The following is a 26,134-nucleotide window of genomic DNA, read 5'->3' on the forward strand; positions in this document are numbered from 1 at the left end:
ATATCTGCCTGGTAGTGTTCCACAGGTATGGGCTGCCATTGCAATCCTCAAATCCAAACACTCAATTCTTGTAATAAAGAGATATGAACTACTCACCACAGTCCTTAAAACACCAAGGCAGGTATGTTATTAACAAAACCAGAAGCTTTAAAAACCCTGTTAGCACTGTCATTTGTGTTCTGCCTCTTTTCTCTCTCAGGTATGTATGTGTGTACCCTCAGTGCAAAGGTACTGCTGTGGGGTCAGTTCCATTTCTCTGCTTGTGATGTCTGCAAAAGGAACTTCGGACAAGTTTGTAAACTACTTTGGAAATCGATTGTTCTCACTGGTTTAGGATGGAAATTTCTGGTTATTTTCAGTTACCTCACCAAGTTTCTACAAGCCAGGCACATCTTCCATTATCCCCTCAGAGCAGCACAGCCTCGTACAAGAAAGGATGAGAGACGCAGTTAGTGGGCCACCCATGTTAAAAGGACAGTAGGGCAACATTCAGATCACAAGTACTTCACCAGCATCTCTTTTGAGTTAGCCCGTTTGTTCCAGTAAACTGACGAAGGAAGTAGTAACACTTCCCAGCAGCGGTGTCAGGTCAGGAATTACCTCCAGCCGAGCTCAGCCCAACGCCCCTCTGGAGGCCTGACCCGGCCGCGCCGATCGCCCAGCGCCCGAGGGCTCACCGGGACCTGCGGCCCAGCCCCGGCTGTCCCCAGCGCCGGGCCGGGCCGAGCCGGTAGTACCCCCGGGCCTCGGGGAAAATGGGGAGGGATAATCACCACCCAGAAACCCGACCCCTGCGAGCTGTTTACACTGGTACAGGTAGAGCCCCCCCGCGGCGGAGGGTAGCGGCCTGGGACTGCTGCAAGCCTACCGTCCGCCGGCCCCGCATACCTCTCTCCGCCGGCGCGGCCCAAGCGCGTAGCGGCAGAGCAAGGCGGTAGCGGTGGCGCCCAGCAACAGCCCCAGCAAGACGGCGGGGGCCAACAGGGCGGACAGTGTCTGTAGTGAGTGAGCCCAGAACTGCAGCCCCACCGCCCGTAGGCAGCCACCCGCAGCCGCCATACGGCCCGGCCCGCAGAGAGCAGAGGGAGGTCCTGCTGCTTGGGGCCCCTCCGCCGCCCGCCCCCCGTCCTCGCCGCGGTGGGAGGAGACCGATGGCGGGTGATTGCGGAGGCTGAGGCCCGGCCTGGCTCAGGGGAGCGCCTGCAAAGCGCTGCAGCGAGCTCCGCGCCCGCGGAGGAGCCGCCCGCCGTCATGCAGGGGCTGCTGGCCAGCCTGCTGCTGGCGGTGCTGCCCGTCGGGCCCTCCGTGCCCGCCCAGCCCCTCGCAGCGGGCACCGAGCGCGCCCAGGCCTCGCCGAGCCCCGCTGAAGGGGCCGGGGCGCCGGGCCCGCCCCGGGACCCCTGCGGTCAGACTGCGGCTGTGGTAAGGCGGCGTGGCCGCGGGATGCTGCGCGGTGGCGGGTCAGCCCTCAGCGGGGCGGATCCGCGGGCCCAGGGCGGATGGCGGCGGGCGGAGGAGAGGCCCGGCCTGAGGGGGCAGGGGGAGCGGTGTGTGGCAGAGCCGTGGCCGGGGCTCGGCTTGCCGGGGCCCGCTGTAATGTGCCGCATGCTGGCAACGGCCTCGCTTCGTTACCTAGTCACAGCACCTTTACCCACTGATCCCAGCCCGCTGGTAGGAATGCCGCCAGCCGTTTTAAAAATACGGCTTTTGGTTTTCATCCTTTCTCCTTACCTAGCTAGGTATCTGTCAAGCTGCCTCAGAATGCATCAACACCGTTTCTTCTGCCCAACGTGAAGAGTAACCGAGGCGGCAGTGGGGAATGGAGGGAGTCACAAACAATAGTTTGTTGTGTGGTTACAGAAAGTCTAATCATCCGGAAATAGATTTGCAGGAAAGTGAAAAATCAAAAGCAACCCAAACAGACAAACCCCAAACAAACCACCTTTCCACCGAACAGATCCTTCCACCAGAAAAACAAATTCATGTAAAACTTCATTTAGATTTTCTGCTGGCAATATTACTGCATTGAAGTAACTACTTTTGAAGCATGACATGAGTGCTGGCCTGTAGAATTGGCTCTACTTGCCAGTGCAGAGCCCCTTGCAATGCCCTCTGCTATTACAGATACACTGCAGCAGAGTCGAAGAATCATGCTGAGTATCCAGACAATATTTTGCAGTGCAGACTACGGGGAACTGAATGTCTGATAAGGCAGAAGAAAAAACAAGGAATGCTGTAATGTCATTTCTAGTTGACTGACAAGAATTCATGAACACAGTAAATCTTGTGCATGATCAGTTGTAAAACCACAGGTGAATGAATGCCTGGACTCTCTCAGGAGACATTTGTACACTGATAACCTAAGAAGTAAGAAGTAAAACTTCTTAGATAACAGTTCATGTTTTCTGTAAGCCTTTATGCATGCTTAGACCACTCTCTTGTTACAGGCTCATTTACAAAGGGGCTGTTGACGTTGAACATTCACATTCATACATATGCTGATGTGCATGAGAGTAATATTTGGGATTTGTATTTATAAACAAGATTTATTTCAACATTTAACATAATAGACTGTCGTATTTGTACTTTATATTTTTACTAGTGTTTTAAACCTCTGTCATGACATCCGTTTAGTGTACTAGTACACATTGTCTTAATGGAGCTGGGGCTCTAGACTGCTCTAGAAATACCTGGCAAAGCTGAATTCCCTTTTAACATGTGATTTCTATTGCTGCATATTCATATCATAAATGGACATATGTATGTATGTATATGTATCCAATAGTCAATTTTTTGTGCAAGTTTGCCACTGAGTTTCCTGTTCTTATCTTTCTGTGTTCTTGAGGTGCTCGGCTACTCAAAATTCAGGGTCATACAGATTGTTTAACTAATGAGAAAAAATTCATAATGGCATTGGAGAACTTTGGCATGCAACTAGGTATTTGGAAATAGTCCCTGGGGTCTCACAGGGCTGTGTGTTGTGGCTGCACAGGGTGTGCTACATGTTCCCACCTGTGTTCGTTTCTGTCCTTCGTTTCTCCTCTGCAAGAGCTGCCTCAAATCCCCAAGTACTTGTATTCCAGAGTGCTCAAAACCCAGGGGTCCTGGTGCATCCAAATTAGTGAGATGTTTTGCATTTTCTGTTATTTTGAGGCAGAGTCCGCTCTCTGAAGTGAGAACTATTTTCACATAAGATTAACTAAACATATAGCTCTAGCAGCAAGCAAAGTGATGACTTCTCTTCTCCGAGCAGGCAAAGAAGAAAATTACCCCTAACTTGCTGTACTGTAACAGTGGTGTTGACATAAGTCAGTACTTAACATTACTGACATGTAGTGCTTGGGAGCAAACAGAAACAGCAAGTGCAGGTCATGTCATTCAGCAAACATACAAGATTGCTGTTAATCACCTGACATTCCTAACTCTGTATTATTTCCTGCAAGGAAGTATTTTTGTTAAATGAAAACTTGCTTGCATGACTGCTAGCTCTTGATCAAAACACTGGGCATTAACAATCCTTAAAAATACAGGTTTCTCCTACTGGTGTTTTAAAGCTGTGATTTCTGTAGCAATCTCTGTGGTCTGCTCACAGGCAGGAGGCTATCACATATTGCCTCATAAGCTGCAGTTTTTAGCCCGTTGTATTTTTTAAAGGCTCTGTGTAATACTCCAAAGGAAAAATGAGCGTAACATCAGTAGACTTGTGATAGGCACATTCCTGCTGACTGTGAGTGATGACATTTTCCCTGTCCTCAAATCTGCCTTTGAAAAGGTTATTTTACAAGTACAAACTAAGAGCAAACCCTTCTGCTCGGCCTGATAATACGAAGTGTAAGTACAGCTTGAGCCCCCAGTGTGCATAGCCATAGTGGGAGACAGCTGAGCCTTAGACTGCTTAACAAGCTGTGTGAGACCTCTAGAGCCATGCTGTATCTCTCTTCTCATAGTTAATTTTGTGAATCTCAAGGTTTTGTGGAATAAGCTTCTAATAGTGATGCGTAAATTCAGTGTAAGAGTTCAATGTTAGACATTTATCAAAACAGGTCTTTTTTTTTCTTATAATTGTTCTGTATTAACTTTAGGTAATTAAAGATAATCTTTGGCTTCAAAAAGAGCTGGGATGTCTGGATATGACAGGTATGTAATTGTTTTTTCTTTTCAGCACTGTGGGAGTCCTGGGACTCCGAAGGCATGGGTATGGGGGTGGGCAGGGGACTGGAGCTGTGCCCTGGTGGTCTACTTTCATCAGTGGGACTCTTAATCCTGGGTCACAGTTGAGTATTTGCATAGAAGTTAGGAATAAGAATGCACTAGGCTCCCTAAACAGCTCATCTGGAATAAAGCACCTGTGAGAAGACCTTAGTTCATACCCTGCTCTGAATCATTTTCGGGAACAGCCCTTATTCCTCAGTAAACATAATGACATAGGGGAGTACCCTTTGATGACCAGTGTTCCCAGTGTTATGAAAAAGACCGTACTGTTTAAAGCTGATCAAGATATTGTTCCCTTTCAGAAGCTATCTTAACCTCTATGCATTTACTAGGGCTGTTGCAATACCTACTCTTGAAGGCATTTTCAAAGACCTCTGCAATTACAATAACTAGTATGCTTTGTCCTGGACCAAGTTGTTAAAGACTTACAGATGTAGTGTGTCTGGAATTGTTGCTGGGATACTAACTCTTCACAGCAGGTACCAAGTATACTTGTCACTGATTTCAGATGCACCAAGGAAGTGGTAGTTGCCTGATCTGATAGGGATAGAATACTCTGATACTTAGAAAAGTGCTTTTAGCCTGGAGGAGCTGTGTCTGGGGGCTGACTGACATAGGCTCTTTGTGTACATTTGAAGAAATCACAGTTTCTCTGAGTCTCTGGTCTTTATTTTCTTTATATGTGTATAATAAATAGTGTGCTACTTCACCCAAACATAGTGGAGGTGAGTACCCTGAAAGATTATGACATCCTCATACAGTGCATTAACAGGAGGCAGTGCACTGTCTGAAATAAACCCCCCATGGCTGTGGTTCACCCAGAGGTGTTTTCTTAACATGCATTTGCCAAGAAATTACATGCTCTGATGCAGTTATCTAATGAAATGCTCCTAATTTCTTTACCTGGTGCCATGGCTAATTAACAAATGAATTTATTAATTTAAATATGAGAGCAAATAATTCAGATTTGCTGAGCTTCCTTGTTTTTTTTCCCTGTATTCAATGTCATCTTCGCTGCTCACATCTTGCTTTCTGACTGGTTGCTGATTATTAATGTGCCGTCATTTAAGAGGAAACATGCAGTTTTGTAGTTCAGAAGAACCTTCATGGTGTTAAAGAAGTGGGGTGATTGGACACGCAGTTAGTGGTTGAAAATGGTGTGGCCAGCAGAACTAAAGAGGTGATCATGCCTTTGAACTCTGCACTCGTGAGGCTATGCCTCAAATACGGTATTCAGTTTTGGGCCCCTCACAACAAGAAAGACATGGAGGTGCCGGAGCATGTCCAAAGAAGAGCAATGAAGCTCGTGGAGGGTCTGGAGCACAAGTATTATGAGGAGCAGCTAAGGGAATTGGAATTGTTCAGCCTAGAGGAGGTTCAGGGGAGATATCACTCTGCAAGTACCTGAAAGGAGACTGTAGTGAGATGGGGGTTGGTCTCTTCTCCCAAGTAACAAGTGATAGGACAAGAAGACACAGCCTCAATCTGTGCTAGGGGAGGTTTGGATTGGATATTAGGAAAAAATTCTTCACTTAAATGGTTATCAAGCACTGGAACAGGCTGCCCAGGGAAGTGGTGGAGTCACCATCTCTGGAGGTATTAAAAAGATGCGTAGATGAGGCCCTTAGGGACATGGTTTAGAAGTGGATTTGGCAGTGTTAGGTTGAACTTGATGATCTTAAGGATCTTTTCCAAGCTAAATGATTCTAGGAAGTTCTGCCATTTTGTTAGTAGGCAAATTCATGTGTTAAATAAGGGGCTGCGGCAAGCACTGAATTGTATGCTTGATTTTATAACTGAGAATTGTCCCATTCTAATAAATGGGAGTTTTTAACATATTTAAAGTGTATTTTTTATTGGTTTGCGTAATCAGTGTACTAGACTCTTTAGGTCTTACTGGAGATGCTCTCAGTGAAAGCAGCAAGATCAGAACTTCTGCATAAAACCTTTGTCGTTGAAAATGGCAGTGTGTTGAAATGAAATGGTTTGTGGTAGAACACTGGTCTCAAGTTTTCTGTTGGAAGCTTTTTTGATTTATTTCTGGGTAAGATGACAAAAAGCAATCCCAGAATAGCCCTGTGATTGGGGAACACAGTAGATTTTGTGAGAATTGTGTTTGAATCTGCTCTGACATACTCAAAACAGGCCTGAAAATATCTGGTTTGTCTTGCCGATGCCCCTAGTTTCTTTGACTTTGTAACAAGAAAAGCTAATGGCAACATTCAGAACTGAAATGCGGTAAATTGCTACCTTTGCCTGCTCATTGTTGTGTGTAATTGAAAGGACTTCAAATTGGATCATGTATCCTGGATGGTTTACAGGCCAGGGAATAATACAGAACAACAGCAAAGAAAAATATAGTAAGCAAGTATATTTAACTCTTTTCTTCCCTGCTGAAATAAAGCAAGATTATTCAAAGCTTTTCTGATAAATTCTAGGGTAAAGCAAATCAGACTGCATATGTGGGACTTGAAATATGCAGCACCTGAGATTTAAGAATTAGATCACAGTGTCAAGTAGTTTTTAATTCTGAACGTGACATTTCACAAAGTTGTCAGTCTTCACTTTCCTACTATAATCTGGCATTTTAGGATGTGTTGTAAAGGTAGGGAAGCCTTAAGGACATGCTGAAGTCTTTGCTGCAAACCTATAGTAAGACAATTTTGTGTCACCCTGCTCAATTGCCGTGGCTAAGAGTAACTTTCCCCTGAGCTTCTATGAAGGACAGATAAGGCACTATTGTGTTATACCTGCCCTTGGAATGGCAGTCCATCTGTGCTGCTGCCATGTTCAGGACTCAATCTGTTTAGTCCAGTGGTGAAGGCTTGTGCATTAGCACTGAAGGTCTCTTGTTACACAAAATTAGTTTTTTAGCAAAGGACAGTATGCTGATCACGAAATAGAACAGTTGCTTTTGTTTAGAAAGTTACCCATCCTTCCACCCCCAGGCCATAGCAGCACAGACCCACTGCTGCCACAGTTTACACGTAGTAGTTGCATTTCGTGCCAGGTCAGATCCTCTCTATATTTGCATGCCCTGAACAGCAAGTGAATTCAGCTAGGGCTGGGACTGGGGAGCTCTCCTTCCTAAGTGTATTGCATGTGCATTGTATATGGTTGTTGGAGTTCCAGAAGAGCATAAGATCACCACCCAAAGCAATAGTGCATAAAATTCTCTGCCTGGGAGAACAGCAAAGCAACTTAAACATCATTAAATAGCAGAGACTGTTATGATCAATTGTGCATTTGTCCTTCACATTGTTATAGCACTGTGTATATGTGGGACTGAATGAAAGCTATAGTAATATGAGTTACACTAATCTTCCAGCTGTTTCAGCTACATTAATATCTATCTTCATGTTTTCATTTTGTAGTTCAATACTTAGTTCACCTACCAGCCCTGGTAATTAGCTAGGGTTTTAAGACAGGGTTCTGGTGTATCTGTTTATATTTGGTTTATGGAGGATTAAATCATGGGAAGACATTGTAGTAACATGCTAATTAAAAGATGAAATAGTTAACAACTCAGTAGTAACATTATAAAAATGTGGAATGTTTAATTGGGGAAAACAAAGCAAAGAAAATTTCATCTTCTAGATGGTGATATTGTATCACATCTCGAAAGAAAGTGAAATTGCTGCCTTCCTTTGATTAACTGTTTCACTCAGCATCTTTGGAGAGGTTTGCAGGCAAGCCCCAGGTTAAATCTCATGCTCTGCTGGTTTGCTCACTGGGAAATGTTTTGCCCTGGAGTGTTGTATTCCAGGAGTGCCTGGTGGCAGCCTGGCAAGCCCAGCTCAGGTTGGGGCTGATGGGGTTGTGTGTGAAGCTTCAAACTGTTCCCCTGCTTTGCAAAGTTTCCCTTTTGAAAAGGAGTGGGAATAGTTTCTGTTTAGAAACTAATGTAAGTGAAGACCATGCAGCTCTAATGGCTTTTCTGAAAACAGCCAGAAAAATAGCAAAGGTTGAAGCTTGGAGAAGAAAAGAGAGTGGAAAGAACAAGGAGACTTAAGAGTCAGTGTCAGAATTGGGATGCACCTCTGAAGGTGCGCTGACAATGATGCACTTGCAGTTCTGAGCAGCAGGGTATCCAAAAGAAAGCTCAGTGATTGTTAGTGAAAGTTAAGGAGTCAAGTATTGGTATGTTCTAGCCTCAGATGATTCTACTTGTTAAAAAAACCCAAGCAATTTCAGTAGATGTGAAAACTGCAGAATGTGTTATGCCTGTACTGTCCTTTCTCAGATATTCAGCATCTGGCTTTTCAAGCAATCATCAGCCATCCACAATCCATCTAGGACTTTAATCTGAAAAGGGAAAGCAGCTGAATGCATAAATGCAGTTATGTTGTCTTGATGTTAAGGGTACACAGCAAACTATGTGGAAAAGCAGTGATGTTCTTGTAGGTCAGCGGCACTGAGCTGTATAATGGTATAGTGACAGTTAAATATATGTGGATCAGGAAGAAGTTACTTAACTGACAACAAATACTACAAAACATAGTGAGATAGAAGAGTAACGCTTTACTGTCAAGGGAAACCGGTATATTGTAAAACAGTCTACATCATTAAAAATTAATGAAAAGGATGAAAAGAAGTCTGGAGGAAGGCAGATGTTGCTATATAGACACGTGTCACACTGATTGAATCTATTTAAGCAAAACCTTCCACTAAGTTCTGGGAAGACAAATTTGCAGAAGTATCCTTGTAATTGTTGCCAGTGTTGAGGCTGCTTAACATAGTAGCATCAGGAACCTGCAAAATCCCCAACCTCCAATTACCAGTGGTGGAGCAGCCAAATAACATGCCTGGAGACTTCTGCTGAGAGCTGAGCATGTTATCTTGGGATTGTAAGGGATGACAAAGCATAACTTGAAAACAGACTTATCTGTGTAATTACTAACACAGAGATTTATTCAGAATCAAAGCACATGATCAATTAATTCAGTTGGCTGCTGTGGACTTGATGCTCTCTGAAGGGGAGCATCAGGATTTGCTGTCACATGAGAAGTGCAGTTGGGTGTGCCAATGGAGATGTCATGCTGGACAGGGCACAAGAGCAAAAGATATTTTATGAAGCAATTAACCCCTTCTTGTTGACTGACCTCCCTCATCCAAAATACAGAAGGAAATGGTCAGCTAAATGAGGTACTTTCAAAGCAGTAGGTGCTCAGTGCAGCCCATACATTTTGCCGTTGTAAGCTGAAACTTATGAAGCTCCACAAAGAAGCTCCATGTCCTCAGTGTTTCTGTTTGCTATAAGTGAATGTGCATCTCCAATAGTCTGGCAAGAAAACAAGGAAAATTGGTGTTCCATCTCCATAGGAATGGGGTGATAATTGCATTAATGTACGAGAGACACATCAAATATAAAATTAGTCTTTTTTAGTGTTTGGATATATCTATACAGAACTGTGAAGAGGCTTTCATCAGTAGCCACAACATAGGTTTAGAGCCATTGGAGGTGGGATATGGAATGATACTTGGATTTGCTGGGGCGTGCCATGCCCAGGTGGGCTGACTTACTGTGCAGCACTTACAGTTCAGCACTGGTATCATAATGAGTGATTTGGGCTGTTTTTAGTCTTGCAACAGAAATAGGCCATGCATGACTACCCTGAAAGAATTCCAACCCCAAAGATACGCAGACACTTGGTATTGCAACTGTACGTATTACTGCTCTCAACAAGTTTATCCTGTTACTTTTACAGTCCCTAAATTAGTATGTCTCAGTTTCATTGCTTAGAAGTGGTTTAAGTATTTCAGTAAAACGTAGGTAAGTAAATTAAAGCTGATCACAAAATATAAACATCTAGCTTTTCCTGGCTGATATATCCACAACTTTGTCCAGTATAACCCACTCCCTCCCAAATAAAAGCATGCTATTCCAGCATGGAGTGATGGTGAAGCTCGTCAAGGTGCACATTGCATCAGGGTGCTGTAACCAGCAGGACTGCATCTCATTCATGTTAACAAAAATCTTATCATTCATGTGCATAAATACGTCAAGGCCCTTTATAGGGCCTCCTTTTAAAGATCCAATTCTGAATGCTCTTTGCATGTCTTTCCTGTTTATTGGAAACAGAATTTCTCTGTATTGGTTTTCCAACAGAGCAGTGTCTTTTAAAAAATATGCTGCTTCTCAAATTAATGAGATTTTAGTATCGTCAGCTTTTTATATTTCATGAACACGTAATAGGTTTTAAAAATGAAAACTTCATAGAAAAATACCATTTGCCAAAAATGAGGTTTTCTTCATATGAATAGAAATTCCTAATGATTAAAATATGGGAATTAAAAATAGGTAATAAATGAGAACTGTAATGCAAAGAATGAAAAAAATCTCTTTTAAACATAGGCAGCCAAGTATAATTTTGAAATTTTCATTGCATTTTCTCCTCATTCAGCAGCTTTACCTTTTGACAATTTAGTGTATTAAATCACTGATTTTTAGTGTAAGCTCGTTTTATTAATGTCATAGCTGCTTTTACTTTAGTAGGTGAAAGTGATATGATTTCAAAACAGTTCTAATAATTTTGTATGATATCATGGACTAATAGTTCATGAAAATAAAACAGTATAAACAGCATTTATATTGGTAATTACTAAATTGAGGAGCATTTGATTTGTTGGCACTCCAATTCAGCTGAAATGTAACTGAGACCCTTGCTCAACTGAGAAATATTTTTGTTCTGAATACTGACACAGTTAATGGTTAATTGGCAGATGGTATCTTTAAAGCAGAGCTCCCTTAACACTGAGGGATCTCACACTTTAAGTGCTTCAATTATTTATGCTTTGCTGAAAATTTCTTTGTGTTGAAAATACTAACAGTTGATTTAAGGCTGGAACCTTTTCATTTATGAATTAGACACTTTACATTTAAGTGGCAATAACTTTTCTGTGGGGTATATGTGTGTTCCCTAGGTAGGGAACACTTTGTCCTAACTCCTGCCGGGTTTTGGGGAGCAAATCACATCTCTGTTTCCTGTATGGCCTCATATCTGTGTTTGTAGTGATTTTAAGTGCTTTGAGGGAGAGCATGCTGGTTGCTGTGTGCACACAGAGTACCAGGTACCACGAGCCCCATCCATGCCTGGACTCTGCATTCAGTGTCCTCCACACAGAAGCCAGCTTTAGCTGTAATGCATGCCGTTGTCTTGGTTTGCAGCAATGCTGTTACCTCTAGCCACTCAAGAAAGTGAAGCCCCTCACCAGTTCTTGACCTCTGCAGCCTCGGACAATCAGTGGAGCCATTCGCTGTTTGCTTTGGTACCCTCATGGACAAATAAGATCTTGTTCAAACGAGAGTCTTCTGTTAACCTCCACCAGGTCAGTAATAGATGGTTTGCAACTTTTAATATCTCTAAGGATTGTAGCAATTATATCACAAGCTGGGAATTTACTACCCAATTAGTACATTTCTAGTTCTGTCTCAAGCGATTATGTTCACTTGAAATGGCTTTAGCAGCACCAACTCATGAGATGCCCAAAGAGTTATTGTGACAGATAAGCTACGTGATTGCTGTGTAAATTCTGGTAGACACTTAGTAATGAGACAGATCTGTAAAGTCTGATAATTTTATGCAGAGAATATTTTGTTAGAGAATTGTGATGGCCAAAGATGAATATATCAATTAAGATACTAGTAATTACTTGTGGGAATAAGTAGTTCATACAAATTTAGATTAGAAAAAAATGTTAGCTATTGAGATAACAAAGATCTTAAATTTGAAGACAATACCACTATTTTTTTCTCATCTCATTATTTACATTTCTAACTTGTGCTGGAGTTTGCGAATTATGATATTGTCATACACTATGTAGACTTTTCCCCTTCCTCCACAGATTAAAGATGTGTCCAATGTGTCAGTTTCTTCTGGATTTGGAATAACCCTTCAGAAATGTGGTGTGGTAAGTTTTCATATATTTGTCTTGTTAATTTGGTAGGAAGTTTGTTCCTTAATGTCCTTTAAAAAGTGAGAACAGAATTGTGCCAATGCTGAGTATTTGGGAGAACATCCTTTTTGATGTTAAGATGGTTAAACCTTCTGTAAAAGGCACAGTTTTGCAGTGTTGATTCAAAACTGAAGTCAGTGAAATATTCTCTTGACTTCAGGGGATTTTGGATTGTCGTAAAGCTAAATGCTTCAGTGTGAATCTGTAAAATTATAAATGGACAAAGCCCAGTGAACTCTAGAAATCAGCCACAAAGCTGGGTAGAGATAGAGACAAACTTCTTTAGAGGATGAGATAAACCTTCAAAGATATTCTTCTGGCTCAGTCATGGGTGCCCTACCTGTGTCACCTGTAGACTCCTTTTGAAGAGTAGGGCACTGGGCCTTGTGATGCCCATTGTATCTTTGGCCATCCTATCACACATCCATTGAAGAACCAACATGTCATAGTCTGCATATTCAGTGGGACGCAGCTACTGCACAGTATATAATGAAAAAAGGTTTAATTTGACTTGTGTAAAATACTTATGAGGAGCAAAGACTTCCTAATACAAGGAAATTTTAAACCTTCCATTTTATTTTTACTTCATGTGGCATAGGTTGATAGATTTACCTGCCCTGTTATTACTCCTTTCTGTTTTTTTTTCCTTTTTTGTTGATCAGTTGGTTGATTTTTACATTGGATGAAGCAAGTCTGAATTTTTCTGTTTAGAGACAGTTTTTCTTGCCTGTCCTTTGGAGAGAGAAAGCACGTCCAATTTTAAGGCAAACATGAATTCAGTACTTAAAAGCTGCATATTAGGGTAGTTTCAGAAACCAGGACAGAAGAGGTGATAATTTAACTTGAACCAGATAATCTGCGTAGAGAAGAATGAGTATGCATCTCATCTCATGGCACTAATTACCTGTAATATTCTTATTGAAATGGCAGCATATCATAATTAATAAGGCTGAATGGTCAGCATTTCAGACATAAGAAGCAGTAACACAGATCCTTCTGTTTTTCCAACTGTAGATTCACAATTTTTATATCAGAGCCTCTCAAAGAGTTTGAGGTAGTTACATGTTGGGTTTTACTGCTGTTCATAGCACAGCCTCACACAGGCTCATTAAAAATTGTGAAATCCTGCTCTACAACATCAAAGTTAATCTGCTATAGATGCTAGGATTATCAGAAAGTAGTTTTACTGACCTCTGGGTGTGAATTACGGAAAACTATGCAATTGTATATGATTGTTTTCCACATTAGGTGTAGTTCATATATTATTTTCCTTTGCTTACCTTGTCATCTAGTTCAGTCCTAATTCATCTGAACAGATGCTTTCCTGCTAACAGACAGACTGGCCATATGGTGGTCTTTAGCTGTTTAAATGGAAAAAAGTATATTCTGCACATTTTCCTTCTCCAAACATGAGTGATTCCTCGGAGCATGGAGATGACATGTATTTACCTCTCGGACCAACACCTCATAACAGAAATAACCTTATTGAAATCTTACCTGTGCTTCCAGCACCCAGTCCTTTCCTTCTTTCTAGAAATGTACTCCTTTAAAAGAGCTTCATTCCATATTATGACATGAACTTTTTTGTAACAGTACTTCATAGTGACAGTAATCCTGAACAAAACTGAAGTAAATCTTTAAATTTGACTATTAGGCTTTTAATACATTTACGCATTTTTTGTCTCAATCTTCTAAGTATTCTTGCATTACAGATTGTCTTTGATTCCATGGTGCTTCATTTTTTTTTAACCCTTTCCCATTTCTAGTTGTTCTAACTTACTCCCAACATTATTCCCACATTGCTTGTGGTAGGAGATAGGGAGTATGGTTGGGATACCTCTGAAGGGATGTTATGTTTAGTCACTGAATTAAGAACTTCATTAAATTAAATAAACTGCAGAGAAAGTGCAAAATTGGTTGAAGAAAGAGAATGAACAGTGTGTTGGAGCATGCATTAAACCTTCTGCCTAGGGGAAGGAAAGGACTAATGCTACCATATTCCCCCTCCTGCCTATGAATATACACCTGCAACTTTCTCTGCCTATTTTATTGTAGGCGTTTATCTAAATTACTGTTTACATCCCTTCTCCCCAGATGTAAAGGAATATATTTGTGTCTAATTAGAAGCACAGGAAGAGGCCCTGAAATCCTCATTTTTTTGCTTCATCTCACAGAAAGGCAAGGGAAAGGTGTGGTAAAATGAAGGGAGGAAAAAGATTTTCTGTTTCTTCCTTTTTCCCCAGCTTCCTCTACTGCTGATGCATACATGTTTGTCTGCACAAGCCAATCCACACTTACTGTGGAGCGTAAGGTAGTGCTAACAACGTGTGCAGTTTGAACCTTGTATCTTTCAAGGTGTGTTGTTTTGGTGATTGGGTCAGGGTCTCTGCTCTGTGGCTTTGGATTTTCTTTATGTGGCTTTGAGGCTTTTTTCCCTGTTTCATGTTGTTTGTGCTTTTTAAAGGAAGTTTAAAGCCTTTGTGACTGCACGGGAGAGTTTGAAAGGTGTATCATGCCAGTTCAGAAACCAGGAGAGAGAAAATCTGCTCCAAATATATCACACTTTTAATATATAGTGGAGTTAAGTCTCATAAATGTTGGGATATAATTCATGATGTACGAACATATGAAATTGGTAATACTTTCCTCATAAACATGATTAAGCCGATTTTTATACATGCTGACAATTATTTGCAGAATCTAGTACAATAAATATTTGGGTTTTTTCCTCCATAAAATCTGTTTCTTCTGTACAGTTGAGGGTTGAAATTGCTGTAATGAGTTTTGAAAATTCAGTGTAGAACACTTAAGTTAAACAGGTTTATTAAATGTACTTTAGTTATTAGTACATTATTAGATATCATTTAGTTACATAGAAAAATGCAGACAAAGCAGTGTCAATAAACTGGTTTTTTTTTTCCTTGATGCATAAGATATCCTAAAACTGTAATCTGATTCTCTACTCGATTAGTATGAAATGTAGAGATGAATGGTGTACAATGAAATCATAACTACATATGACAGACCCTGTGGCTGCCACAAACTCTGGTGTGATTTCTGAAGTCTATCACACAATTCATGACTAGGAAGGAAGAAGAAAAAAGAGAAAGGCTCAGCCTGAAACGTACTTTGGTCAGTTAAATAAGTGTTAATTTAGTGTCATTATTAGAAGCCTGATGATACAGCATCAAGGATGTACTATAGGCCAGCATATTATAGACCTGATAAAGCTTTAGGCAATTCTGGTTTAATATGAGTTATATCAGGAGACAATTTGGAAGGTGAGAGGTCAGTAAGCAACTCTGTGCTCAAAGTAATTTTATTTAGAGGGTATAATTACTCAATGACAGTTAATGGCCTAATGGAATAAGTAAATAAAATAATGTGGATGCATGTTGCTAGAGGTTGGTGATTAGCTTCTGAACTTCACCACTAACTGGAAGCAGAGATGGGACTTCCAAGCCCACCTGTGGCTCCATCAAGCCCTCTCTTGGGAAGGGCAAATCAAGGCAGCAGCACCCTTCAGAAACTATGATTCCTAAGAGCAAAGGGAAATACAGACCAAAACTGCTTAGAGGGAATGAATCTGCAGCAAGGGCAGCTTGCAAAAGAAACATATTCACGGTACAGAAGTTCAAGTTTAAAGATTTTCCAGGCTCTGCTTTTAAGGTTCTGATACAGTTCTGTGTTGTATCCCAGGGATATTCAAAGTCTTGTTTTCACTTTTGGTTCTGCATGAGCTGGATTTCTAGCTCGTGGGTTCCTGTCCCTTAGACTTCAAGCAACAGCCTGACATACCAAAGATTAAAATCTTCTTAGGAGCCGGGGATCAAAGAGAGTGGAGTGGCACTTGCAGGCCTCTCAGCATGCCTTCAGGAAATAAGTTTACACATATACTGAACTTTTATTAGTAATCAAGACTATGGATTCTGATGTTAAGATGCATATACAGCCATTTTGCACCATTAATACTAATATTTCTGTTTTCAGGTGGATGTTGAACATGACCCTCAAATCGCACACATTACACTTCTGATTAATAACACCAACACGCTGCTCTCAACAAACATTACAGATCTTACACTCCTGGACAATATCACTGGTCTTCATGTTCAAAAAACCAGTGGGAATAAGACCGCAGATGGCATACAGATTTATAGCAAAGGAGTCTTGCAAGGTAACAAAATCTACAGGGAACTACCCCCGATTACACGTGTGGAAGAGCATCTGTTCAAATCACAGTAGTTACTTACTTTTGGTGGTGTAAATTTTCTGATTATGACTTAATATATATGAAAAACTCTGGAAGAGGTTTTGTGCTGCAGTTTGCAATTTTATTAGCTCATAATTTGACTCCCACCTTTGAACTGCTTCTGATCTCCCAGGCACAGAATTGAGCCCCTGTACTCTGTAAAAGTCGCTACCATCAAAATTAATTAGAATCTTTCATGATAGTATTTGATCATTTTGGATATTTTTAAAAGCTGCTGTACAAGCCATTGTAATCATGTCTGACAAAGCTTCCTTCTTTAGCCAAGCATGGCAGATTGGCTTGCTGAGATATTGAGAAAATGAACATGAGCCGGCAACGTGCACTTGCAGCCCAGAAAGCCAACCGTTTCCTGGGCTGCATCAAAAGGATTGTGACCAGTAGGTTGAAGGAGGTGATCCTGCCCCTTTATTCTGCTCTCGTGAGACCTCACTTGGAGTACTGTGTGCAGTTCTGGTGTCCTCAACAGAAAAAGGACATGGAATTGTTGGAACAAGTCCAGAGGAGAGCCATGAGGATGATCACGGGACTGGAGCACCTCCCATATGAAGATAGGCTGAGAAAGTTGGGGCTGTTCAGCCTGGAGAAGAGAAGGCTGCGTGGAGACCTCATAGCAGCCTTCCAGTATCTTAAGGGGGCCTATAGAGATGCTAGGGAGGGACTCTTCATTAGGGACTGTAGTGATAGGAGAAGGGGTAATGAGTTAAAATTTAAACAGGGGAAGTTTAGATTGGATATAAGGAAGAAATTCTTTACTGTGAGGGTGGTGAGACACTGGAATGGGTTGCCCAGGGAGACTGTGAAAGCTCCATCCCTGGCAGTGTTCAAGGCCAGGTTGGACAGAGCCTTGGGTGACATGGTTTAGTGCGAGGTGTCCCTGCCCATGGTAGGGGGTTTGGAACTTGATGATCTTAAGGTTCTTTCCAACTATTTCCTAACTATTTTATGATTCTATTCATTGGATTTGCAAACAGCCATGGAAGCAGGCAAGATGATTGATTAGAAATATAGCAGCTCTTCTCAGGATTCGTTGTCTGCAAACTTAGCAATTTACAAATTCAAAACAAGTAATAGAGAAGCCAGTTCCACCCTTGGAGTCAGTCTGTACCTTCAGTAGCAGTTGGTTCGTTGCACATTCATAAAATTTTACCTCTCTCGATTTCTTCATCACAAGCACATAGAAAATTAGTAGCTTGCTTCTGAGTCATGATATTTCTGAAGCTTCAGAAACATTCATTGATACCTGCTCCTGGTTGAAGTATCTAGTGTTGTTTCACTGGTGAGAGATTTCCAAACAGGAAGGGGAAATAAGTAGACCTGGGGTTGTGTCTGATTGCAGATAGCCAGACTCCATTTCTAATAACAGCAATTTGAGTAGCGGTACTGTTTACAGGGCTGTTGGGTTTTTTTAATGTCAACGAATTGCTGACTCTTTGAAAGAGGTTCCTAAGAAACAATGTTCCTTGAGGAAGAGTAGAAAAATGGCTTGCAGAGCTTATCTAGTAAACCGAGTTGGAGCAGTTATTTAATTTACTTATAATTACTGAATCTGGAACTGAAGGTAGGTTTTCCAGCCCATATACACTACACAAATCATCATGAAGAATACTGAAGTGGAAGAAAATTCAGCAGAACATATCTCTGCATAGTTTAAGGTTTGGTCATTAGAGTATCCTGGACTCAGCCCACACGTAGCTGGTAAGGCTGGACAGAAAGCCTGTGCCTACACTGGCTTATGTACTGTCATGTTTCATGTTAGTCATAAACAGTTTTTTAGTGCTCCAGTGCACTGTGAATCAAAATTCAACTGAAATCTCAGTCAGATTTCTCTTTGATTTCAATGGAAGAACCAACCAGTTAGTGGTTACAATGGGGCTGTCCATTTGATTAAAAAAAATGTAGTTCTAAATATCTAATGTTGAGTTTTAGTATCAGTCAAAACATGATGCTTTTCAGTAGCTTGAGACATCTTTTAATTCAGTTTCCAGATCCTGGGCCAGATTTTCTTGAGTTCTTAGAGGCAACAGATATGGATATAGATGGGCTCATGTGGCCATTACTCTGGATGCGGGGCATCTGCTGTTTCAGAAGGAAAAAGCTCCAGTACTGTTTCAAGCCTTTGCCAGGGATCTTCAAATAATTCTCCTGGAACAAAGCAAATCTATCCAAATCTCTCCTCTCTTGAGCTATGCTGCTAGGCTCTGGCTGCCTCCTCTGCTGAATTCCCTTGAATTCAGTGTTGTGGGCTTACTGCAGCTGGGTTCCTAAGGATGCACTTTCGCTGTTGAGGAAACATAAGTCTAAAGGGGCACCCAGAAGGCTCCTCAGATGGTTTATTCATATTGAACTTGCTTTTCAAATTTGCAAACATCTGTAGCTGCAGCTGAGCTCAGCTGGGTGCTCCACTCTTCAGAGATTCACTCCTATTCTTGTTTGAAAAATGATGTACAACTGTACTGGGTTGATTTCAAGTCAGTGTAGCTACTGTTCTGTTTAAGAAAATGCAGACACAATACTTAAAGGCCACTAATGCCCTGACAGGTGTACCTTACCTGCTTAATCTACACAGCTGTTTTTTTTTCCTCTTTTAACAGGTGGAGAATACTTTGCAGTCAACTACTCTGCACTGCTTGATGCAAAAGAAATGTGGGATGGCAGGGTCTTGGTGCTGCCTGCAAAGCTAACTTTCAAGAGTTCATCAGAGGTATTTCCTTTACAATTGTATTTTGTTCTTCACAGTTTTTGTAAAAACATAAATTAAAAAGAATCTCCAAGGCGGTGCTTGTTTGCCTAAGCAATGAGGCCTGCATGTAATGAAATTAAGTTCTTAGGCTGCCTGATTGCTTACCATAAATTTATAAATACATGAGTTACCCTTTATAGCTTAGGAAGTCCTAGACCTCCTTAAATAGGTGGAGTATGCTTGTGTGTTGTCCTGTAGCTTTTCTTCCTGCTTTTTGTATTTTTCTCCAGTTTAGTCTGTGAGAGATTGAAAGTTTTATCATTTTTTTATCAGAAAAAGAATTTATTTTAACTAAAAAACAAGCTGAAGCAAACAGAAACCTCTTTGCTTGTCAGGAGGGCACTTTTTTAGTGTGTGAGTTGTAAATCTCTGAAACAGATTTTCCAGAGAAGCTGAAAAATCTTCGTCCTTGCTGATTTTTGAGAACTCAGTTGCACCAGGCTCTGAGACAGCTGGTCTGATACTGGAGTCAGCCTGTCTCTTTGCTTTCTTCCAAAGTAAAATTTTCCAATTTTAAAATATGGCTTGATACTTTTTTAATGTGGTTTTCATTGTTGCATGTAACTAGAAGCTGCAGATGTCTTTTCATTTCAACCGTTGTATCTCCTTTGCTTTAGAGGAAAAAATGTTCAGCATGCATGAGAGTGTTACTAGCATAGAGGAGAGCGAGACTTCAAAAAGACAGCGAGTTGTAAGAGTAGAGACATGCACTGCCTGTGGCTCCTGTTCTGTGCATTTTAAGTCAACCAGCCTTTATAGGCATGTGATTCTGTGAGCACCGGAATATGCCTCTGTGTGATTAGCAGGGGAGTGTATCCCACAGAGTAGCTGCTTCCATGGCTGTTAGTGTTACTCCTAATTACACAGCATTTTCCTATCAGATTTATTTCAGCTTTAAGCTTAATGAGAAATGCAGCTTATCTTCTAAACAGAGGGTTTTCTAGGTACTCTGGGCTGTTTGCTGTATGTTTGTTTTCATGCATGTAATATTTTTGTCTCTCAGAATGCAACACATCTCGTATCACTGACAGCATCGTTCACCATAACTGAAGAAGAAAAGACCAAGGTAAATTCTATGATTTCGTGTTATGGTTTCTAAAAGGCCAAATAAACCTTTAAAATTACATTGACTGCAGTGAACAGCATTATTCTTCTAGATAATTTTTATTAAAGAGCTCCTCACTGCATCCATCACTATTATTGCTTGAGTAATGAGTAATCTGTACACCAAGCTTGGTTTTCTTCCCCTACCCTTATTACCTTGACAGGCTGCATTGCAAGGGGTCTTTTCTTAAGGAGCTGTGACTTGGTTGGCAAGATCACTGTGATTATTTGTGTTGAGGCAGAAGAAAATTGTTTGGTTTACCCTGGAACAGTTTTTGCACGATTACATCATTTGAAATCTAAAGTTCGTATGGATGGGGCATGTCTGACAAGGTCTTGAGGACTAGGCTGCTCATTCCTTCCATGGGCCTGTCCCATGAGTTTCTCTCTACCTTTAAAATCAGTAGTCTATTTGGAGATTGGGCACAGGGAACTCTTGTTCCAGTATTCTCTATTGCTGGGAATCTCTTGCCCTCTGAGCTTCTATTAGTATAATTTTAAGTATCAGTATAATAAGTCCAGACTTGGCTTTCTCATAATTGAAGGTCAAGTGCTCACTCTGTTAAAATGGAAGCCAGAATTAAACATGATATAGAGTAAAACTATATATGGGCTAGAGAACTTACTGTTCTAGTAAGATTTAAAGGGGTTGGACATTTATATAGCTAAGAATTATGCTTGGAATTGCCATAAAGGTATTTTTTGGAAACTCTTATTCTTAAAGGTGTAAGCCATGCAGTAGTTGGCTGGGTTAGTAAAATAGCTTTGTGAATAGTTTTCTGTAGAATTCAGTGTGAATTGATCTACAGCTGCTGGTGATGTCTAAGCTAAGACTATAAGCTACGTTGGTTTCTGCTATTACTATACTTACAACCTTTATAGTGTGGGGGTTTTCAACTTGAATTTGATACTTAGACCTCAACAGGTTCTTGGGGACTGTTCCATAGTTAGGTAAAATTGGCTCAGCTGCATCTGGACTTACTAAATGAACAGATTTTGTAATTAAAATGTGTGGTAAAGGTGTGTGGAGAATGCTGTTATTTTTTTTAAAATAAAGCTTAGAAATTACAGAACACTTCGTGTTTCACACGCATAGTGTTTGCCTTTGGACTGTGGCCAAGCGTAAGGCGTTTCAGAATGAAATCAGTTTGTGCAAGGAAATTATGATTAGCTGAAAAAGGCACGATGTATTGTATTTCATCCATACCTTCAGCTGTCATAAATACTTTAAATCTCAGATTTTATTTACTAAAAATCATTATTTAAACGTGTTAATGAGTGTGGTAAAGCCAACATACTTGTGACTAAGTGAATAATAAATGTTGACTTTGGGGGCAGAAAAGAGAATAATTCATTGTGTAGACATGGCAGTGCCATGCTAAGTTGGTTCTGTCAGCTTTCACATGGTTTGCTTGCACACTTGGCTACTGTGTGGCTCTTTAAAGTTTTACAAACCCTGTGGATTTTCTTTTCTGTGCCACTGGAAGAAAGTGCGTGGTTGCCTGTGACAAGGTAATTTTGTGGGTTATGAAAAAAATATGAGTGTTGCTCATGTGAGTGTCCATGCCAGATGTCTTCCCACAATGCTTCAGGGGCTGTGAGTACTGAGTGCCTCTGCCCTTAGCTGAGTGGTTTTGATGCTGTAGTGAAAAGGACAAAAGAAAGTTCTCCCATCTGAGCTTGTTTCATGGCACAAATATTACTTTGATCTGACTTTTACCAGGCTTGCTTCTGTCAGCATCCTTCAAATTAGCAGAAGTGCAGCAGTTTGTAAAAGAAACATGGGCCAGTAATGCCTCTTCCCAGTTTGGGAATGGCTTAAGCTCCGAATATGGGGTTTGAGGCTTACTGGTGTGTCAGTGGTTTGAAGGTTGACCTGCAGTGCCAACACTGGTCCTGTGCCATGGCTTGGGCAGGGGCTCTTCTAGCACTGCCCACAACATCCACAGTGATGCTTTTAGATATCATTAGGTGCCTACTGTGTCCTGCTGGCAGGTACAGCCCCCCAGTGACATTGACTTTCTTTCCAGAACCCATTTTCTTTAAATGTAAAAGCACAGGTGATTTTCTTTCCATTTTTCTCCATTGGAGCTTAACTTTTGACAGAGCTGCCTGCCCTGGTGCAGACTGACTGCTGCAGTAGGCCTTGACTTTTACTTTACTTAGAAAGTACAGGTTATTCTCTAGTCAGCGCTTTTTCTCTATCAAAAGCTAACAAACTCCATTTCAGCTTTGCTGAATTCGTAGCCTCACAAGGTTCTTGCTTTCCCCAGAAACCTGGAGAGATCCCTAAACTTGACAGAGTGCTTGGAGGTAAGATAAATGAGTATGAATTCAGGCAAAATGAAGTAGTTCCAAAGCAGCATTTTTTCTTCCTAAGTATTATGTACAGCATCTTTATCGAAAGTGGTTGGACCGCAGGCAGAGCCTTTGTATGGCATAGCTAAAGAACACTTTTGTGATTCCCTCTTGGCCACCTATTGTGACTGGAGAAGGTGGGGACAGCAGATGGTCTTCAGAATTGCGGTTTTTCCAAGTCATAGAATCATAGAATAGTTAGGGTGGGAAAGGGCCTTAAGATCATCAAGTTCCACCTGCTATGGGCAGGGACACCTGACACTAAACCATCCCAAGGCCTCATCCAACCTGGTCTTGAGCACTGCCAGGGATAGAGCATTCACAACCTCCCTCGACAACCTATTCCAGTGCCTCACCATGCTAACAGGAAAGAATTTCCTCCTTATATCCAATCTAAACTTACCCTGTTTAAGTTTTAACTCATTACCCCGTGTCTTATCACTACAGTCCCTAATGAAGAGTCCCTTCCCAGCATCCCTATAGCCCCCCTTCAGATACTGGAAGGCTGCTATGAGGTCTCCACGCAGCCTTCTCCAGGCTGAACAGCCCCAACTTTCTCAGCCTATCTTCATATGGGAGGTGCTTCAGTCCCCTGATCATTCTCTATGGCCCTTCTCTGGACTTGTTCCAACAATTCCATGTCCTTTTTATGTTGAGGACACCAGAACTGCACACAATACTCCAGGTGAGGTCTCACAAGAGCAGAGTAAAGGGGCAGGATCTCCTCCTTCAACCTGCTGGTCACACTCCTTTCGATGCAGCCCAGGATACGGTTGGCTTTCTGGGCTGCGAGCACACACTGAAGCCGGCTCATGTTCATTTTCTCATCGACCAGCACCCCAAGCCCTTCTCTGCAGGGCTGCTCTGAATTTCTTTGCCCAACCTGTAGCTGTGCCTGGGAGTGCTCTGACCCACGTGTAGGACCTTGCACTTGGCATGGTTAAATTTCCTGAGGTTGGCATCAGCCCACCTCACAAATGTGTCAAGGTCCCTCTGGACGGCATTCCTTCCCTCTAGCATATCAACCGAACCAAAGTCCCCCACAGATGTTGTCTCAGTTCAAGGGTTATGAGCTAAACCTTTTTGAACTGTGAAGGGCTAAACACTGGATTAGGAAGGGGAATTACTTAATATTTACAGAAACATCTTTAAAATGAATTAAAAAATGAAGATATTTTGATGCAAAGTGATGCAGCTTTAATTTTGCTTATGGCAAGGAATTGCTGGGCAGTGCAGAGTGAGGTGAGGACAGAGCTGGTACTCTCTGCCACCCCTGGTACAGAGGAGATTAATGGGAGCAATTGGCCAAAGCTACCTCAAGAAAAAACATTCAGACAATATGTTGGTAGTTACACATGGAACTGGGAAATTATTGTGTTGCTCCTCATTTTCTTTTCTTTCTTGTTTCCATTTAAAACTTAAAGAAATTGAAATGTATTAGAAGGAATTCAGCACAGGGGTGGCTTAGTCAGATAAATACTTTGTCCCAGAACATTTTAGTGAACCTCAAGGTGCTTCAAGGGTTTACTTATTTTAGACTAAGTACATTAAAAATAACAAAAAAAAAAAAAAAAAAAAAAAGCCAGTTGTGCCCCTGTCTGTCAGAGCAATTGTTGATTGTACATGTACAATTCTGTGAAGTTAATCTTGGATCGTCTTGGAGCTGTGCAAGTGCCAAATAGTATCCTGTATTAATGCCTTGATGATTCCGTTGATACTGACATCACTGCCTAATTCATAGAATCATAGGATAGTTAGGGTTGGAAAGGACCTTAAGATCATCTAGTTCCAAGCGCCCTGCCATGGACAGAGACACTTCACACTAAACCATGTCACCTGAGGCTCTGTCCAACCTGGACTTGAACACCGTCAGGGATGGAGCATTCAGTACTTCCTTGAGCAACCCATTCCAGTGCCTCACCACCTTAACAGGAACGAACTTCTTCCTTATACCCAATCTAAACTTCACCTGTTCAAGTTTGAACCCGTTACCCCTTGTTCTATCACTACAGTCCCTAATGAAGAGTCCCTCCCCAGCATCCCTATAGGCCCCCTTCAGATACTTGAAGGCTGCTATGAGGTCTCCACAACTGAAATTATTTTGAAATCAGTGAGTGCTGAGCATCTCCAGCAGCTCTGAGGAGTGAACCTGTGCAACAACAGAGTCTGACATGAGGCAATTCCTTTCAGTTAGATATGACAGATTTTCAGTGTACAAAACCAGAGAAAAACTAGGCAGTAGAAGCATAAAATTCTAGTGTTAAATTGAAATAAATCCTTTTCAAATTGTGAACCACATTTGACTGTTGCTTCCTATGCAGAATTACTGTTAACTGCATGGTTTCTGCTTTCAGGTTTCTGTTCCAAGAGATGACCAAACCCAGCCTGCAAGAAGCATGTTAATTATTTACACTTTCTAACCCCAGCAGAGTGATTAGTTTATGGTGAAATATTGTACTAATAGCTGTGCTTTGTTTTTCATTCAGAGATCTCAAAGAACTAAACAAACACTGAATTAACTCTTGCTACATGGAGCGTGAAGTAAAAATTAATTTTTAATGCAATTCAATTTAAAGATTAAGTTAAGAACTGAAAGGAAAGGTCTGCAAAGTGTTAGCTGGCTTGCTGTTCCAGTGCTCCTGCTGTTCTTTTTCGACTCCAGCTCATGCAGAAACTGCAAGGGTGTACACACACTGAATGGTTTTGTCAGCTGTCAGTTATATATTTATTCTGAACTCATACTGGTGCTTTTTCCCTAAGGTAGTTACTCAGTTTTATTAAATCGAGATATATCCAATAAATAAAGGTAGGGAACATCAGAACAAATTTTCAGAGCCTCTGAGCAACATCAAATGCTGTCAGTTTCAACGAGACTTAGGAGAGTTTGTCAGCAGTGGAAAACCAACTGTTAAGTACAGGACACCCAAAAGTCATAGCACCTAAATTCAACCCGTGGGAGTTCTGTTGCTTGAAGTTACACAAGAATTTGGACTAGGTGAATGTAACAAACCGTGCTGTCTTGAAAACCTCGGATAATAGACACTTGTTTGAAAATATTAATGGAAATATAGCAATTCTAACTTAATGCTGAGAAACCCTGAAGTTGCATGAAGCCATTTAAAAATAATTTGCTACTTCGCTTACAGCTATAATCTTTGAGACTGATCTTTATATATATTAGAAATGTAATTTTAATACTGTGGTCTTTTAATTTCAGATTTTGTACAGCTATGCCATCCATGCTTCAGGGTTCTTCATTGCTTTTTTTATTTCACTCGTACTGACATGTGCTGTCTTTCTCATCATTTACCGAACCCAAATATTAAAATGGAGTTTCCGCAGTAAAAAACAGGTAAGTCATACTGTCCCTAACTCTGTTTAAACTTTTCATTCATCATATCTCATGGTATAATTTGCCAACTAATACAGATAGTCTAAAAACTTTTTGAAGATAAATAGAAAGCCACCAAGTGATAGATTGCATGTGCAGG

General features: G+C 41.2%; 2 protein-coding genes across 12 annotated transcripts in view; one reads left to right on the forward strand and one right to left on the reverse strand.

Annotated features, from left to right (window-relative positions):
• The window catches only part of EVC (EvC ciliary complex subunit 1), a 55,188-nt gene extending 54,032 nt beyond the window's left edge, over positions 1-1,156 (reverse strand). For all 4 annotated transcript variants that reach the window (XM_061379774.1, XM_061379775.1, XM_061379773.1 and 1 more), the window contains exon 1: positions 889-1,156. In XM_061379774.1, coding sequence (XP_061235758.1) covers positions 889-1,059 — 171 coding nt within the window. In that variant the 5' untranslated portion in view covers positions 1,060-1,156. The remainder of the gene's footprint in view (positions 1-888) is intronic.
• An 81-nt stretch (positions 1,157-1,237) lies between these two features.
• The window catches only part of EVC2 (EvC ciliary complex subunit 2), a 74,445-nt gene continuing 49,548 nt past the window's right edge, over positions 1,238-26,134 (forward strand). For 6 of the 8 annotated variants that reach the window (XR_009729479.1, XM_061379765.1, XM_061379766.1 and 3 more), the window contains exons 1-8: positions 1,238-1,422; positions 4,083-4,137; positions 11,381-11,541; positions 12,058-12,123; positions 16,159-16,345; positions 19,033-19,142; positions 20,185-20,247; positions 25,861-25,995. Coding sequence is in view for 7 of the 8 variants with exons in the window: in XM_061379765.1 (XP_061235749.1) it covers positions 1,252-1,422; positions 4,083-4,137; positions 11,381-11,541; positions 12,058-12,123; positions 16,159-16,345; positions 19,033-19,142; positions 20,185-20,247; positions 25,861-25,995 (948 nt within the window). In the remaining variant the exon portion in view is untranslated. Of the gene's footprint in view, positions 1,423-4,082; positions 4,138-11,380; positions 11,542-12,057; positions 12,124-16,158; positions 16,346-19,032; positions 19,143-20,184; positions 20,248-25,860; positions 25,996-26,134 lie in introns of those variants that run through there. The other 2 variants (XM_061379768.1, XM_061379771.1) reach the window with 2 other exon arrangements.

Source organism: Neopsephotus bourkii, unplaced genomic scaffold (assembly GCF_033783945.1).
Source record: "Neopsephotus bourkii isolate Nb327-2 ecotype Australia unplaced genomic scaffold, CSIRO-AGI_Nbou_v1 NB_1780, whole genome shotgun sequence".
Taxonomy (NCBI): domain Eukaryota; kingdom Metazoa; phylum Chordata; class Aves; order Psittaciformes; family Psittacidae; genus Neopsephotus; species Neopsephotus bourkii.